The sequence below is a fragment of the Peromyscus leucopus genome, chromosome 1, assembly GCF_004664715.2.
Source record: "Peromyscus leucopus breed LL Stock chromosome 1, UCI_PerLeu_2.1, whole genome shotgun sequence".
NCBI classification, from domain to species: domain Eukaryota; kingdom Metazoa; phylum Chordata; class Mammalia; order Rodentia; family Cricetidae; genus Peromyscus; species Peromyscus leucopus.
Window position 1 is genome coordinate 27,985,046 of NC_051063.1, and position 18,595 is coordinate 28,003,640.

An 18,595-nucleotide genomic window follows, 5' to 3' on the forward strand; every position below is an offset into this window, starting at 1 on the left:
TCTGGGTACTTACACCCTGCTCTCTTCATTATTGGTTTTTGTTGGTGGATCCTAAGCTTTGTGAAACTGCGGAGTCTAGAATGTTCCCCACCCTGCCCCTGTCGGTGCTGAGCACAGTGCTTGGCACTAGGGGTAGATTTGTTTGGTGCACGGAGACATCCAATTATTCCAGGAGACAATGGCTCAGAATTCCACTTCAGTCAGCTGTAAGGTGTTTGCCTACTCGTCTGTTGTCTTCTATCCTGAAGGTGCATTGAGATGGTGTATGGGTTCCAAACTGTCCTTTCTACTAGTTGACGGTTCTGGTGCATGTGTGTGCCCAGATGATATTAGTGGAAATCAGACACAATTTGGAATGTTGAGGTTTTAATTACATAAATCACACACACAGCCAACTATAAATCTTGTCTACATCAGTCCAGAGCTTCTACTGAACCTAGGTAAAGAGACATTTATGTCGACAGTGTTGGCTGATAGGTAGATGGAGAGCAAGCAGGGAAGATACCAGTTCATGCTGGAAGGACATTCTGCAGCAGCCCAGCTGACAAGTGTTCTCAGATCCTGATGTGGTTTCACATGCCAGGTGAGCTTTCACAGGCTGAGATGAGCTTTAACAATGAGATCTGGAAAGTAGCCTGGGCTTTTTCTACAAAGGGCTTTCAAAACCACCAAAACCAACCTCCAGTCAATCGACCACATTCTAAAGAGTCAGAACAGCCTCTGCAGACTCACTGTAACATTATTTGGTTTGCTTGGAGCAGCCAGCACTCAGGCTGCTGGGTTCAGCTCCAGCCTTGAGCTACAGAGAATTGTTGAGCTTCCTGATGAAGTGATGTCGTCCAAAGAACATCTGTTGCTATTACAAAGTTTTCATGAGCAATTCTCAACACAAAAAGAGACGGTCTTTACAGATGGGACAGCTGCATGAGCAGGGTGGAGGAGAGGGTAGGATGGATGGGTCGTCTCTGTGGCCCAAAGATGCAACCCTGCTGCAGAGCCTGTGTTCACTGTAATGTCTCTGTGTTGGTAGACCAGGAGAAAGGTTGCAGGGTGTCTCCGCCTTCTCCTGAGATGATGCTGTAAATGGATGTTTGCAGTCTTGCTTGGTAGACGAGTGCACCCTTCGTATTTCCATCAGTTCAGGCGTAGAATCAGTAAGCTGCATTTGCTGCGTGTGTAACCCCTCCCACCCTTTCAGCCTTTCAGCCTAGCAGATGGTAAATTCAGCGGCTGCCAGTTCTATCATAATGTGGTTGCAGAAAATAGAAAGCAAAGTATCACGAAGACCCTGAGAGAGCGCAGCTGGGGTTGGGAGACAGCTTGTGTCTGTCAGCAACTAGAGGTTAGTATGTGTAAGACTCTATAGAATCGTTTCCCTGCACCTTGGCCTGAGGTCTGTTATTAACCCAAGTGTCTACCTAAGAGCAGTGAGTACTGGCATCAAGTCTTCCCTCTGGGCTGCTGGACCGGGCCTGCCTATGAAGGCCACACAATATTTCTGAACAGGAAACGGGAGTCCTGTTGGTGGTTGGTGTGTGAAGGCCGTTTCCAGTCTGATTAGGTAAAGTGCTGAGCCCCATCCATGTTTGCATTCTCATCAAGTTTCAGTGAAAACTGGGCACAGAAGTGGGGACTGCATACACCTTTAATTCCTGTAAATGGAATTTTGAGAGGCACGTGGGAGACTCAAATGCCTTGAAGTTATAGCAGCACCCTGGAGCACCACCTAAGGGTGAAGAATCTTCTTCAGGGGACCTTGTATTGCAGAAATGATAGCTGGTGAAATGGAGAATCAGTGAGGAAGTAAACGCCAGCTGTGCTGCCCTAGGTGACCAGACTGGAGTCTTCTGGTCTCATCAGAAATTTGGATTCTATTTGTGTCTTCTGTTGTGCATTGTTGGAGTGGGATGGGCAGCCTGGTGGGAGTTTGGGGGAGGTCCAAAGTAAACAGGAGCCAGTTACAGAAAGTAAGAGGAGCATTCCAGAAACAGCGGGCCGGCAGTGTCACAGTTCCTGGTTGTATGGTCTGTTGTTGCTCACTCAGGTGTGAGAATCCCGTGCTCTGAAGAGAACTTTGAATACATAAGAAACCACAACGATAAGTGTAGTTTATCTGTTAAACTGGAGCTAGGAACTCGGAGAGACAGGTTGTTTGTGTTTTACAGAGGGATTCCCACAGGAAACCTTAAACAGCATACCTTCTGATGAAAACAATCTTTAGTCCAGCCTGACTCATTTATGGGGACATAGGGCCTGTGCACCTGTTACATGTGTGGTGTCCCCTTCATGGGTGTGTCCTACAGACAGAGATGTGTGTGTAAGGGTGTATGTTTTGAGCATGTGAGTGTACAGGTGCCCACATACTCACACAGAGAAGGGGGAGAGGATCAGGTGTCATGCTCTGTCACTCTCCTCCAGGTCTCGTGCAGTCTCTCTGTCTCCATCCCCCACATCCAGTTTACATGGATGCTGAGAATTTGAACTCAGATCCTCAACCTTGCCTACCCAGCACTCTTATCTAACACTAAGCCATCTCCCTACCCCTGAGACAGACTTGAGAGCTTAGTGATTCTTTTGTGGAACAGGCCATATGTATTTTCTTAAAGGAAGAGTTCATTTTAACTGAAGGATAGTCAGTTGGTCTGTAACCAAGGAGATAACCAGCAGTGAATGACGGCTTATCTTAGAAAGTCCTAGAAACTCAGCTGAGTAACGGTATGCATCTCTAGCTAGGTGAGCAGTACCAACACTGGGTGTGCTGGGGCTGTGGAAAGGTTTTTTACATTAACTTCATTTTTAATTATGCATCTGTGTGTGTCTGTCTAAGTGAGTGCTGTGCATCCTAGTACAATGCCCTGGGAGGCCAGGAGAGGCCACCAGGTCCTCCTGGAGCTGGAAATAGTCACTTGTGATCTGCCTGGCATGGGTGCTGGGAACTGAACGGGGGTCTTCTGCGAGAGCAGTATGCACTGGAAGCTACTGAGCCGTTTCTCCAACCCCCCAAAGACACTGTGTCTGGGGAAAAGAGAAAAAAGTGCTGATGCTGTGTGTGTTTGTTGCTTCTCACCTTGTTACAGTTAAATATCATATGAATTTAACGCTTCTTTTTCTCTTTCATTCCAGTGTGACAAGATTAGGCAAGAGCGAGATGAAGCTGTTAAAAAACTGGAAGAATTTCAGAAAAGTATGTAAGCACTTCTAGTGAAGTATTAATCACTTGGCTTTGGGATTGTGTGAGCACACTGAGACCAAGCTGAAGGCGTATGATCGTCTTAGCAAGAGAAAACCATCCCAGTTGAAAAAAAAAAAAAAAAAAAAAAAAAAAAGTCCTAGCATCACTGTGATTTTGAAAGTAATGGAATAAGCATTAATATCCTATAAATGTCTTATAAAAATGTAAGCTTGTGGGAAAAAATCAAAGGAAAACAAAGTTCACTTGTTACCTAGACTCCTTGAGAAAAGGTAAAGTTAATATTTTATGTTCTATCTATGTGGCCTTTCCTTTATGAAATACGTGTTTCTATAGAAAAGTGCATATTTTAGATTCCATTTTATAGCTTTCTTCTTTCAGTAAATATCTTTGTGTGTCAGTAGAAATATAGGCCAGTTCTAATTATTTTTTTAGTCTATAGTATATAGTACACACACACACACACACACACGCACACGCACACGCACGCACACGCACACGTATATAAACTATAACATAGTATCCTACCCTTCCCTGTCTTCGAAGGCCAACCCCTGCCACAGCTGTATATGCAGCCTGTCATTTCATGGTCTTATATTTTTGTTTATACCATATGGATCATGAAATAATGTGTGTAATGTAACTATATGAAGGACTTTTTGGTGCTTAAGGTCTCATCTGTCATATAGTTATATTGATATCATAGCTGTAATTCGTTTTCATTATACTGTGGTGTATTATGTGAATATGTTGTGATTTGTTATTGTTGGACTCTGCACATTTTGGGGCAGCTCATTTTTACACACATTATTTGGAATATATATAATACATCATCTATATAGTAATATGGTGCTATAACTTTGTTCTCTCATCATTGTTTCTATTTTGGGAGGTGGGGTTTCGAGACAGTTTCTCTGTAACAGTCTGGCTTTTCTGGAACTTGCTTTGTAGACCAGGCTGGTTCATCTGCTTGCCTCTGCTTCCTGAGTGCTAGGACTGAAGGCATGCGCTATCACTGCCCTGCTGATTGTTTTTTTCTTTTTTTTTCTTTTTTTCCGGAGCTGAGGACTGAACCCAAGGCCTTGTGCTTGCTAGGCAAGTGCTCTACCACTGAGCTAAATCCCCAACCCCTCTATTTTTTAAAGTACTATCAATAATTCCTGACAGATGCTCATGTCTTTATAAAGTCTGATTCGTTTCTTAGGTTAGTTGGTTTGTTCAAGGAAAAGGAACTGTGTCAGGATTTATGCAGATTTGGGCATTATAGCTGCCAACACTTACTGCATATTTATAAATGTACTCTAACAGGAGAGGATGGAGATGCAGGCGGGTAGCACCTGCCTAGCACGTGTGAGGAGGCCCTGGTTTCAGTCCCAGCACTTCAAGTCAGTCAGTCAGTCTGCAGAAAGAGACTTCAGGAAGCTATGAGTATGTCCATGGCCTCCATGGTGGCAATGGTTTCAGAGGGAATACTTATCCCCCACTCATCAATCTGTGTATATTAATTATATGAACTACTTACACATCACTTAGACTTCAGTGAATGGTTAAGGAAAGAGCAAAGAGCAGTTACCATTTTTTTTTTTCCAGAGTTGGAGTGTTTAAAATCACTCTCACTGAGTTATGTCCTCAGAAAAGCAACAGTAATTTTCTTCCAGATTTTTTGCTGTTATTTTTTTATGTGACATAAATCTGTTATTTATCCCCTAAGTCAGAACATAGCTGATCAGATCCAAAAGTGTCATATGGGAATATGTCATGGGCAAAGAACTAGACATTGCAAGAAAATAATCCCCTGCCTTGCAAGCTGGACCTTTCTAAATCATTCTGCAAGGCTCTGGAGTCAGGCAGCATGGTGTGGCAGAGCACTCAGCAAGACATGTTACCATCCTGAAAAATGGAACAACTGTAAATGCAGTAGTGAAACTTCACCAGCCAGTTTATTTCATCATCTGACTACAGCAGAGACCATCACAGGGTAATCTTGTGGGTGTTACTGTCTGTGGAACACAAGGACTATGACAGAAATACCGCTGGTCTGTGGATGGACAGTGGCAGTTACATCGAACCTCCTCATCTCTAGGTAGGGCTGATGGCATCCAAATGAATACACTTGGAAAGAGCAAGCCCATGGGTATTGTGGCTAGTTAGTGTGCTTGAATTATTGATAGTGGAGTGGTGTTCTGTGTGCCGTGGCCTGGTTCAGGTTTCCTACGGTTGTTTACCACAGCACGTTTCGATACAGGTAGGCGGTGGGGATTTGCTTCCTGTATTCAGCAGGAATGAAAACAACTTTCCCACATTGCTTTCACCTACCATGCCCCTTCAAAAGTGGCTTTTCCTCTAAATACACTGATCGTTCTATGAGCACTCAGATTAGGACCTGAAAGGATTCTTTGAAATGCTAACACAATAGTCGCTATTGTTAGATGTGTTTAATTTTTACTTTTTTTTAAGCCTGGTTAAAGTCCGAATGGCAGGAAGTCAGAATGTGAATTCTTTAAAGAATACTTTTGTACGCTAATTGTGAGTGTGTGAACACATGTGGAGGTCAGAGGACAACATGTGGGTGTCTGTTCTGTCTACCATGGGGGTTCTAGAGATCAAACTCAGGTCATCATGATTGGTGGTAAGTTTCCTTTACCCACTGAGCCGTCCTGCTGGCCCCAAATGTGAATTTTTTTTTTTTTTTTTGTCCCTTCAGTTTTTTTTTTTTTTTTTTTTTTTTTTTTTTTTTTTTTTTTTTTGTGTGACAGGGTTTCTCTGTGTAACATCCTTGGCTGTCCCAGAACTCACTTTGTAGATCAGGCTAGCCTTAAACTCACAGAGATCCTCCTGCCCCTGCCTCCCGAGTACTGGGATTCAAGGCATGCACCTCCACCACCCAGCCAAATGTGAATTCTTTATTCAGTCTTAAAAATAAATAAAGTTTTATTTCTGAGGGTTAGGGATGTACCTCAGTTGGTAGAGTGCTTACCTAGAATGCACGAAGTTATAGGTTTGGCTCTCTAGTGCCACATGAAAACTAGGCATGGTGGTGTATGCCTGTAATCCAGTACTTTGGAAGGCAGAAGGACCAGGAGCTCAAGGCCATCCTTGAATATTTGGTTGAGTTTGAATCCATCCTATTTCAAAACAAAAGAAAATTTTATTTCTTTAAAAACTGAATTTGAGGGCTGGAGAGATGGCTCAGAGGTTAAGAGCACGGGCTGCTCTTCCAGAAGTCCTGAGTTCAATTCCCAGCAACCACATGGTGGCTCACAACCATCTACAATGAGATCTGGTGCCTTCTTCTGGCCTGCAGGCACACATGCAGACCGAACACTGTATACACAATAAATAAATAAATCTTAAAACAAACAAACAAAAAACCAAAAAAATAAAAACAGGTTTGAGAAAAAAAAAAAAAAACTGAATTTGAACCAGGCGGTGGTGGTGCACGCCTTTAATCCCAGCACTTGGGAAGCAGAGCCAGGCATCGAGGCCAGCCTGGTCTACAGAGCGAGATGCAGGATAGGAACCAAAACTACACAGAGAAACCCTGTCTCGAAAAACAAAACAAACCCCAAACAAACAAACAAAACAACAACAACAAAAACCTGAATTTGAGCTAAATAGTTCATGGTTTGAACAGAGGGTAGAATTTGAGATTTGAAAGAGAACATTGCTGATTTCTTCAGTGTGAGCTCTATTGGGCATGAGCCCAAGTATCCTTGAACAAGTTTCTGCATTAGTAAATTTGGGGTGAATTGCTTTGCATTTATGCTGTTTGAGAATAAAGTGAGAAAATATGCATAAAAGAGCTCACCCCGGGCGGTGGTGGCACATGTCTCTAATCCCAGCACTAGGGAGGCAGCGGCAGGTGGATGGATCTCTGTGAGTTTGAGGCCAGCCTGGTCTACAGAGCGGGTTCCAGAACAACCAGGGCTACACAGAAAAACCCTATCTCAAAAATAAAACAAAAAGAAAAAGAAAAAAGGAAAGAGTTCACCCCTGTGAGCTGGGATACATTAAATTCTCAATACACACTGCTTGCTGCCGCGACCATGGCCATCGAGCCTCTGAAGTCATCGGGCTGCCAGGTGAAGTCCTGTTGTTAACCCTGAGAATGTGGAGCTCCCATGGCTCTAGGGATTTGCTTGGCTGCTCTGGAATCTCCATCATGCTTACTCACAGGGTCTACCTCTCAAAATGTGGGAAGATCTGCCGAGTGAGGCTCAGGCCTTGCTCAGCTTGGCTTGGCTTTCCTTTCCTAGAGCAATGCAACTCTGGCCATAGCGCCATGCCATTCTTGGCCCTCTGCCAGCTCTCCCTTAGCCTGTCTCTGAGTTTCTCCACACAAAGAGAGAAGCCATGTTCCTGTAGTAAAGTTCCTTCATGTGCATGAGACTCTGGTGGTAGACCCTGGGTTATGTTTAGAATTCTTGGCTTGTATGTACAAGACCGTGGGTTTGATACCTAGAGCCATATGAATCAGATGTGGTGTGCAGATCTATAATCTCAGCATTTTGAAGGTAGAAGCAGCTGCATTAGAAGATTAAGTTCATCTTTGGCTACATAGTGAGTTTGGGACACTATCTAAAAGCAAAACAAAATGGAATAACATCAGAAACAACAAAAACCCCAGTGCCGATAGCAACAACAACAGCAGGAATCTTTTTAAATAATCTGGTGTTGAAGAAAAGAGTTTGCTGTGTTCAGGGCCTGTGCTTCAGTGCACCTGTGTGTTGCCCTATTGTGGAAGATGGAATGTGGAAAGGACTCGCTCAGTTAACAAGGTCATTCGAGTTGACAGCCTCAACTGTAACACGTTTTAAAGGACCATGGAACACAGGAGTGTCCTAGAATGGGTTTAGCTGGGCTCTATCAGTCAGAGCTGCATTTGGAAAGTGTTGCTTTACCTCTCTTGGTCCCAGTGTTTTCAGATAAAATGCCAGGATAACATCTACTTTGTAGGAATGTTTCTGAGAATTCATAGGAACACACATCTTAGGACAAGGCTAGACACAGGCAGTCTCAGTAAATGATAAGCAGTTCTGTAGCAGACCCAGTGTCCGTCTTCAGCGCTTTTCAAACTAAAGGACCGACTTTGTAGGTCATGTTGTTCTAAGTCCAAGAGAACCAGACATACGTGAACCCAGCTGGGTGTGGTGGCACATGCCTATAATCCCATCACTCACAAGCAGAGACAAGAGGATGGCCAGGAGCAAGACCTGTCTGGTCTACAGAGCAAATTATAGGGCTTTATAAAAAGTAACAAAATCCTGTTTTAATAAATGGCATATTTTGTGGAAGACAAAAATTTATTAAGTGAACCCCCAAACCCTACAATGTGATGTGTTCTCTGCTGCCTGTATATAAGAGTACAGTATTTTGAGGAGAGAAACTTTTTAATTCACTCAGACTGGTAGAAATAACAGTCAATATACTTATACATGTGAGTTCCTGAAGCCTTACTTTTATTGAATTTCATTTTATTTTTGAGATGAGGTCTCATGTATTTCAGTCTGGCCTTGAACTCCTTGTAGCTGAGAATGACTTTGAACTTCTGATCTTTCTGCCTCCACCTCATGAGAAACAGGATTACAGTCATGTACCAGCTTTCCCAGTGCTAGATGCTAGAGATGGGATCCAGGGCTTCCTGGACGCTAGGCAATCTCTATCCATAGAGCTACATCCCCATCCCTTAAAGGTTTTTCTTATTATGAAAATTTTCAAAATGATAGAAAAATTAGAAGATAGTACTATGAGCCCCTCCTGTAGCCACAGTCCAGCAGGTATCAACTCAAGTCCTTGTTGTGAACACGCTGGCCTGACTGAGGACATTACAATGAAGCTAATGTTAGTCTTTGTATTGCTATACAATTGACTGACAATGAATATTTTATTGTAAATTTTTGTTTGTTTCAAAAGCATAACAACAGTCTTAGGGCTCCTTTCCTATCTTTTTTTTTTTTCTTTTTTTCTTTTTTCTTTCTGAGACAGGCTTTCACTATGTAGTCCTGGCTAGCCTGGAACTTACTGTGTAGACCAAGCTGGCCTCAAACTCAGAGATCTGCCTGCATCTGCCTCCTGAATGCTGGAGTTGAAGGTGTCTATCACTGTGCCCTGCTGGCCTGTTTTTTCTTTGTTAAACATTGTATCATACAAAAATGGAATATCATAGGTAAAGTGACCAGTCATAGATATGAGAAAAGTCCTAATTATTAAATTAATAGCTAAAGGTTTTTTTAAAACCTGGATTCTTTGAAAAGACAAATAAGGCCGGGCCAGATTGCTCAGTGGATAAAGGTGCTTGCCTCCAAGCCCAGTGACCTGAATTCAGTCCCCAGGACCTGCATGGTAGAAGGAGAAGGCCGACTCCAGCAAGTTGTCCTCTGAACTCCACAGTGCACTGTAAATACAACAAAATTAAAACAAAGGACAAGTAAATTCATACCTTGGAATTAGTTTTGTTTTCTCTCGTGTGACTTGACTTTTAGCAGATGTAAATGGCCCTTGTTGTATATTCTTCTGAACCCAGGGAGTTGTCACGCGGGTCTCCATGCTGTCAGTTTTGGTGTTGGGTGGGTTTCTGAAACTAAAAATACAGCACAGTTTAAAATGTTCTGCTGTTTCCCTTCCCGAGGGAAAGCTACCCCTCCCCCACCAGACAGAGTGTTAAACCACAGGACAGCTTTTTACAAAATGTTCAGAAAATAAGGGCTGCTCTTCCTTATTATTTTTTGCTAGGCCTAAGCCTCTCAACTGCAGAATGATTTTTTTCCTTACTTTCACAAGCAAGAATGTTATTGAATAAAAAGTCAGATTCCTATGAAAAATGCAGAGTGTTTATGTTTTTGTTATGAGAGTAGAAATACCAGATTGTGGCAGAAGATGTCAAGTAGTTAAGGCTAAAAAATTCAAAGTAATATTTGATGTTGTAAAAATTGTATAGGTTTCTTTTCTCTTTCCTTCACATTTTTGAAGAACCTACCTTGTAAACATAGTGATAAAATGCCAGGAATATTAGGATTTTAAGGAAATAATAGAGCCTATTATTTAAACTACAATATAAAAGGCAATTACATTGATGAAGAGCTACATGGGCTTTGTGTGTGTGAATAAACTTGGCCCGTGTTCAGCTTCTATTTGTTTCTCTGGTATAAACACATATTGTGTGTGATTCCAGTTTAATGGGGACCCGTTTGTATGCCAAGCAGCTGCATTTTAGGACCTATTGCGTGATTTCATAGCTCTCTGAAAATTGGTTCTATTCAGGACAGGAGATAGAAGAGGACAAGGGGGGTGGTGGGGGGGGGAGCTTCAACACACAATCATTTCTTTTCAATTGGAGCCAGAAAGGTTGATGACAACATGACCATTGTGTTATAATGATAAGACCACTAAGGCCTCTGTACCTCTCATCACGGCTTTCACTCCACAGCAGATACAATTTAATTCACTGCTCCGTCAGCAATGCTGACACCATTATGCCGTCTGTCTCCACAGTTATAATCACTGTCCTCTGAGAAATGCAGTTGAAATGATCTTGAGCAGTCAAAGAAACTCTCAATTAAGGCTGCCACTTCCAATGTGTCAGATTGTGTCTTATGCACTTGGTACAATTTTCACTTCCAATCCTGTTTATTTACAATGTCTACCAGTAATTACGCTTAACGTGTCATTTAGTGAGGGGGGCCCTGCCAAGCCGATTGTTGGGTGCTGCAGTACCATTGAGTGGGAGTTTCTCGAAGTCAATGCCATCAGCAGCTTTTAGGCCCTGATGGGATGCGGTAGTAACGTTGATAATGCAAGTATCGCGCTCATCAAGTCATAATTAGATGCCACTCAAATGTGCCACTTGTAATAACAGTGTTGATTCATGTTTTTCTCGGTGACTGCAACTACTAATTAGTTAAGTGGTTTTTGGTTGGCCCGCATTTGCAACAGATTATTACCCCTGAAAAAATGTCAAGGTTAGAGATGTTTCTGGCCATTTAGTTCTGCTTTATGAATTTGAATATTAACATAATAAGAACTTTGGACAGACTTAGGAAGTAATACATTTTTTTTGTATTTAATTTAGAAAGAAAAAATTTTCCCCCTGAGTTTAATCATAATTGCAGGTTAATTAAGCTTAAATGAAGCAAAAGTAATCTGTCTTTGTGTCATACGAGCTCAGTGCTTTCTGCTAACTTTGTTGGGTTTCACATTTGGGTGTCCTTTATTTTTTTCCCTTCATGCCAAACAAATGGAAGTCAGTCTGCATATGGAGAGTTAAGGTCGAGATTCTGAGATTTTTTTTCTTCTGACTAGAAATGTGGGTGGGAAAATTCACATTTTCGTTTCTTGTTTAATCTTCAAAATATCATTCCAGGTCTGAATTAACATGTCTTTAAATCTGAATTTACATAAAGCAGCTACCAAAAAAAAAATCTAAAGATTAAAAGATTTTCCAAGTGTTGGTAAAATACCAAGTGAAATTTGATTTTTCTTTTTCTCCTAATGATATTTGGTTTTGCAATAAACAATTTATGATCCCCTGTTTTCTCATCACATGGCCTGTAAGTCTTGGTGGTGCACTTTCCTGACCTGGAGTTGAAGAAATAACAAGAACTAGCTTGTCATTATTGAAGATAAATATTACAACACTTAGTCAGCCCTCTATGTTATTAAGCAGCCACAAGATCAACTTTTTTATTTCCCCTTTATTTCTTCTGAGCTCATTTTTCATATTAGATCCACAAATTATGTCCCGCTAATCCAAAGCTACCATAGTGTCACTTTTTATTTATGGAGGGAAGCTTCTTTTGTTTACTTGAGTATACGTCTATTGCCATGGAAACCACAACATAAGAAACAGACACTTTAGGTACAGGAGAGCCAGCTCAGTTGGTAACATGCTTGCTGGGCAAGCACGAGGACCCAGGTTTGACCCCCAGCACCACACAAAAAGCCAGGTGTGGTGAGATGTACTTGTAATCTCAGTGCTGAGGAGCCAGAGACAAGTGGGTCCCCTGAATTCACTAGTCAGAGAACTTAGCTGAACCCTGAGCCCCAGGCCAATGGGAGTCCCTGCTTTCTGAAAACAAGGTGGATAACTTGTGAGTAATGAATCCCAAGGTTGACCAGTGGCTTCCACATGCAGGTGTACAGGCATGCATGTACACACACACACACACACACACACCCCAGAGAGAGACAAAGACTTTTAAAATACTACATATGTAATAGTTGAGAAGGTTCATACTCGGTGTGTTTTTCTTTCTACATTCATACATTAGATGAAATTTAATCAAAGGCGGCTTCTGAGGAACTTTTAGTCATGGCCAAAGGTCTAGCTGTAGGAAGAATTGAAACATTCTTGGTCATGGGGCAGTGCGTGGGCTTCTGGAATGGTTGACTAATCCTTGAATGCTGAGCCTCTTTTCTCTCTTCATTCCTAGTCTCTCACATGGTTATAGAGGAAGTAAATTTTATGCAGAACCATCTTGAGATAGAGAAGACGTGTCGAGAGAGCGCTGAAGCCTTGGCCACGAAGGTGAGCCTGTGAAAGCCAGGGGCTTGTGCCTGGGCTTCTGTATTCCAACTTGGTTTTCTAAGGTGCAGCTTCTCATCTGCTTCATTTCTAATTCTCTGCTGCTCTGAGAAGGAAGTGTAAGGTCCCAAATCCTGGAAATTCTGTAAGCATCTGCCTGCATAGAAAGCCCATTTCTGACTATGAAAGCAGACTGTTGGTGTGTGTGTGTGTATTTGTGAGTGTGTTTGTGAGTGTGTGTGAGTGTGTTTGTATGCGTTTGTGAGTATGTTTGTGTATGTGAGGTGTTTGTATGTGTGTTTGAGTGTGTGTTTGTGTGAGTATGTGTGTTTGTATGTGTGTGTGTATGTTTGTGAGTATGTGTATTTGTGTGAGTGTGTGTTTGTATGTGTTTGTGAGTGTGTGTGTTTGTATGTGTTTGTGAGTGTGTGTTTGTGAGTATGTGTGTGTTTGTGTGTTCTCAGCATTTGTGCCCATTTGGCCTGGGAGAAGTAGTCCTTGGGGTAGACTGTTAGACTAGTCTTTCCCACTGTCTAGGCATGTGGCACACTGCCGAGAGTGACCTGGTGTTGCACACACAGCACGGAGAGCACAGTTCTGCTGGAGTCTGATGAAAGAGTCAGCCCGAGCCTTACTATTCAGGTGGTTATTTGTGAAAGCGGAGGGAGGGCATGTGGAAGGTGACCTCCATCGCGCACCGCTGATTGCCTCTAGCTGATGATTTTACCAAGTGTGTAATTTTCTATATTCCGTCTCATCAGAATTACATTATTATTAAAGAATGTTTTTATCTCTGTCTTATGTATTTTGGGTCCATCAGAAAATGGATTACAGCAATTTCCAACCAAATTTCATTAGTAATGCCAGTTGTGTGCCCCCTACCCCCATACCACTCACCTCCAAAGTATTTCTTTGGATGTGACTGCAGTCCTCCTTTCAATAAATAGGTAAATAAATAAATAAGTAAATGTATTAATTTGTATGCATTAGCAGTGTGCTCGCTAAAGGTATCTGCTTAATTGTTTGCATAATGACATTGTGCTAGAATTCATAAGATACTGAATCAGAGCTTAACTAGAACATGAATTTCCCTGTGTAACTTCTTTCCTGTTACTTGCCTAATGCATGCATAGCATTACGGGTCATTACTTTGAAAACACTGATGGAAAGGGCACACTTACACTACTTTCGCTCACCCCCACATCCCAGTTTTTCAGTCCACAATACTGGATGCTCATTTCATTCCCTTTACTTCTGGGATGAGCAGAGAAACGAAGTATTTGGACCAGGTTGGTTTCTGTGAATCTTCTTGGTGTTATCTATATTCAGATGAACACACTCCTGCCTCTTGGGACTGGCAGTTTATGGAAAGAGCTTCAGGTCAGCACATGTACACATCCTTTGGGGCATATGTGGCTCTCAGCAGGGTCATCTCATCTATGACAAGGTCGACCGTGGTTACACCAGAGAATGGTGTGTGGGGGATGACTCTTCCTCGTGACGCTCTGTAGTTGTTGGTCCAAACATAGCCTTCTTTAAACATTATTTTATCTCTTCTCCTCTTTTGTATTATGTGTGTGCATATGTGTGCATGTGCTGATATGTGTGTTTGTTTATGTATGTGTGTATATATGTATGTGTGTATGTGTTTGTGCAAGTGTGCAGATATGTATGTGTACATGTTTCTGTAGCCCAAGGGTCACCTTAACTTCAGGCATTTTCCTCTTATCACTTTTGACCTAATATTTAGAAACAGGGTCTCTCTGAACCTGGAGCATGCTGTTTTAGCTAGTCTGGCTAGCCACAAGTCCCTGGGACCTGTCTGTCTTCCCCGCCCCATCTCTGGAATCGCAGTCATGTTCCACTGTACCTGATGTTTTACACAGGCGCTGAGGATCCAAACTTAGCTCTTTGTGCTTTTACTGAAATCACTTTTTACCCACCAGTCTGTCTGTCCATCTTCCCAGCACACAAGCACTTTACACACCAGTTCGTCTGTCTGTCTTCCCAGCATGCAAGCCTTTCTTGATTTAAAAAGTGACTTTGGTGAAAGAATTTGTCCCTTTGAGATGTAATTGTCTTTTTTTAAACGTCAGGATTTTCTTAAGACTATTCCATAGCCGTGGTGTGGTGTAGGCATTAGTATGTTGCAGAGCTGCTGGGTGATGGGAGGTCTGTTTCTGCTCATCAGTGACTGACTGTGCTTCCTATCCCTGAGCCTGTTCTTATAATGGGCCCCTTAGTGCACGACATTTGTCTCCTGATCTATAAGAAGTCTTTTGTAAAGTAGACATGCAATTTGTTTTCGAGGATGTATGATGAACTCTTGGAACTTGAAAAGAAAAGACTAAAAATGGAGCTAAGGGGGCTGGAGATATGGCTCAGTGGTTAAGAGTGTGTGCTCTTCTTCCAGAGGACCCAAGTTCAATTCCCAGCACCACCTGTATTGGGCAGCTCATTAGAAGCCCAGCTACAGGGGGTTAGATACCCTCTTCTGGCCTTTATGGGAACACATGCTCTTGGGCACATACCCACACAGATACATACACACAAAACTAAAAAAATAAAAAGAAATATTTTTGTTACTGTTGTTGCTTTTTTTTTTCTTGAGACAGGGTTTCTCTGTGTAGTCTTGGCTTTCCTGGAACTCACTCTGTAGACCAGACTGGCCTTGAATTCACAAAGATCCACTTGCCTCTGCCTCCGAGTGCTGGGATTAAAGGTGTGTGCTACCACCGCTCAGCCAAATGGGACATTCTTATGGTACAATTTGGCCTCATCATTTTCTTACAAGTGTGGCTCCTCTGTTTTGTAAGGCATATGGGCTAAGTTGTTAAGTGATCATGTATTTGAAGTCATATGATCCAAATCTATTTAGTTTTCTCCTCTCTTCACTTTACTGTGACCACTGTAATCACTGTGAATTTGCATATAGTAATGAGTTAAGCTAGTGTAGGATGAAGGCAAGTTTACTTTTTGCCTTGGGATTTAGAGAAGTTTCAAATGGGTAGCACAGGATTGCCTCTATAACCAGACAAATAATAGTGATGAGATCCTTTCCCTAAAATGCATGAATTTGGACTCCTCAAAAATGTCCGAGTATAATGCACTGAGGCTTCATTCGTTTAAATCCTGGACCTGGGGCTGCAGGATCCTTTCCCTGCAGCTCCTCCCTGCCTCTCTCTGTGTGTCTCTTGCTTTGGGATTTTACTGTGGGATCCCTTCTGCTCTCAGTACCGTAGTGGAGGGTCTTTTCTTTTTCCAGCATTCACATTTCTGGAGAAAAGCTGATTGGCTACTGTGGGTCATGTACACAAATTCTGGCTGATTAGCTGTTGCCAATGGCATTGCCTTCCTACAGAAACCAGGTGAACAGAAAAGAAGGGGAGCTGGGAAAACAGACCTGTGTTTGATATTCTCAGCATGGCATCAGATAGAAAGTTTACTTGAAATAAAGCAATTTTTATTAAGACTGTTAATGGCTAGAAATGCTGGTCTTTTATCTAAATGTCTTATGTTTCTTCCCGTGTGTGTGTGTGTGTGTGTGTGTGTGTGTGTGTGTGTGTGTGTGTTCTATGAATGTGGGTGTACTCATTCGATAGCCCGCATGTGTGTGTCAGAGGACAACTTTTGGGAGTTGGTTCTCATTTTTTCCACCATGAGTTCTGGGGATGAGCCTTAAAGGCCAAAAGAGGGTATCCAGTGCCCTGCAGCTGGGGTTCAGGTCCTCAGGGCTAAGCACTTTTACCCACTAGGCTATCCTGCCCGCCCCTGAATTCCTTGTATTTCCTTTCCTTTCCTTTCCTTTCCTTTCCTCTCCTCTCCTCTCCTCTCCTCTCCTCTCCTCTCCTCCCCTCGCCCTCCCCCCTCCCCTCCCCTTCCCTTTCCTTTCCTTTCCTTTTTTATGTGCATTGGAGTTTTGTCTGCATTCATGCCTGCACAAGGATGTCACATCCCCTGGAACTGAGTTACAGACAGTTATGAGCTGCCATGTAGGTGCTGGGAATTGAATTCCAGTTTTCTGGAAAAGCAACCAGTGCTCTTAACCACTGACCCATCTCTCTAGCCCCCTTGTATTTCTCAATGTATTTCCACTTGTTGTTATATGTAATCCAGGGACGAGACCTCACTTGAAATAATAAACTTAATATTAAAGCACGTGAGTAATCTATTTGTTACCAGTTACATCGCATTGTGAATGTTAATGCATATGTAAGACAAAAAATACACTTAATTCATTCATTGTTTAAAAGTCCAAGCTACTCACTTGACTGCTGATAAAATAGCCATTTTTTTTTTCCATTTTATTTTTAGCTAAATAAAGAAAATAAAACCCTAAAAAGAATCAGCATGTTGTACATGGCCAAGTTGGGACCAGATGTGATAACGGAGGAGATAAACATCGATGACGACGATCCTGCCACCGACACGGACGGGGCGGTGGAGACCTGTGTGTCAGTTCAGTGTCAGAAGCAAATCAAAGGTGAGTGTGGCTTCCGCCAGGACAGGGCTGCACCGATAGCACATCAGAATTTCACGAGGAGTTTTGAGAATACATGGTGCTGGGGAGATGGTTCAGGTAAGAGCACTTGCTGAGCCAGCATGAGGACCTGAGTTCAAATCCCCAGGAGTCAGCCAGTCTAGTTAGAACACCAGCTAGTCCCAGGCTTAACACAGGACCTGGTCTCCAGGGGACGAGGCACAGAATGACGGAGCAGGACAGCTGACTTCCTCCTTGGGCCTTTACACACTAGTGTGTAGACATGTGTGCTCACACACACGAGCACCCTTTACACACTAGTGTGTAGGCATGTGTGCTCATACACACGAGCACCCTTTACACACTAGTGTGTAGACACGTGTGCTCACACACACGAGCACCCTTTATACACTAGTGTGTAGACACGTGTGCTCATACACACGAGCACCCTTTACACACTAGTGTGTAGGCATGTGTGCTCACACACACGAGCACCCTTTACACACTAGTGTGTAGACACGTGTGCTCACACACTCATGAGCACCCTTTACACACTAGTGTGTAGGCACGTGTGCTCACACACACGAGCACCCTTTACACACTAGTGTGTAGACACGTGTGCTCACACACACATGAGCACCCTTTACACACTAGTGTGTAGGCACGTGTGCTCACACACACAGGAGCACCCTTTACACACTAGTGTGTAGACACGTGTGCTCACACACACATGAGCACCCTTTACACACTAGTGTGTAGGCACGTGTGCTCACACACACAGGAGCACCCTTTACACACTAGTGTGTAGGCACGTGTGCTCACACACACAGGAGCACCCTTTACACACTAGTGTGTAGGCACGTGTGCTCATACACACACGAGCACCCTTTACACACTAGTGTGTAGGCACGTGTGCTCACACACACAGGAGCACCCTTTACACACTAGTGTGTAGACACGTGTGCTCACACACACAAGCACCCTTTACACACTAGTGTGTAGGCATGTGTGCCCATACACACACGAGCACCCTTTACACACTAGTGTGTAGGCACGTGTGCTCATACACACATGAGCACCCTTTACACACTAGTGTGTAGGCATGTGTGCTCACACACACGAGCACCCTTTACACACTAGTGTGTAGGCACGTGTGCTCACACACACATGTGCACACATACACCATGCACATTCACTTAAGGAATTTTTGAGAGAACTGATACCTGGGTCCTACCACCAAAATTTCTGACTTAATTAGCCAGGGGAGCCAGAAGAGCCTGAGTGAGAATCACAAGAGTATTCTTCTTTCTTGCTTGGTGGGTTGCTTTCATGTTTGGAATGAGGCACCCTCAAAAGTGTGCCCTGGCTGGAAATGGGAGTTACCATAACTTTATTTTATATGTAC

At 42.9% G+C, this 18,595-nt stretch overlaps 1 protein-coding gene across 1 annotated transcript in view; it reads left to right on the forward strand.

Moving 5' to 3' along the window:
• The window catches only part of LOC119087997 (shootin-1-like), a 38,250-nt gene extending 20,796 nt beyond the window's left edge, over positions 1-17,454 (forward strand). The window contains exons 3-5 of the mRNA XM_037205715.1: positions 3,124-3,184; positions 12,619-12,713; positions 17,025-17,454. Of these exons, the coding sequence (XP_037061610.1) occupies positions 3,124-3,184; positions 12,619-12,713; positions 17,025-17,306 (438 nt within the window). The 3' untranslated portion in view covers positions 17,307-17,454. The remainder of the gene's footprint in view (positions 1-3,123; positions 3,185-12,618; positions 12,714-17,024) is intronic.
• Positions 17,455-18,595: the final 1,141 nt, after the last annotated feature.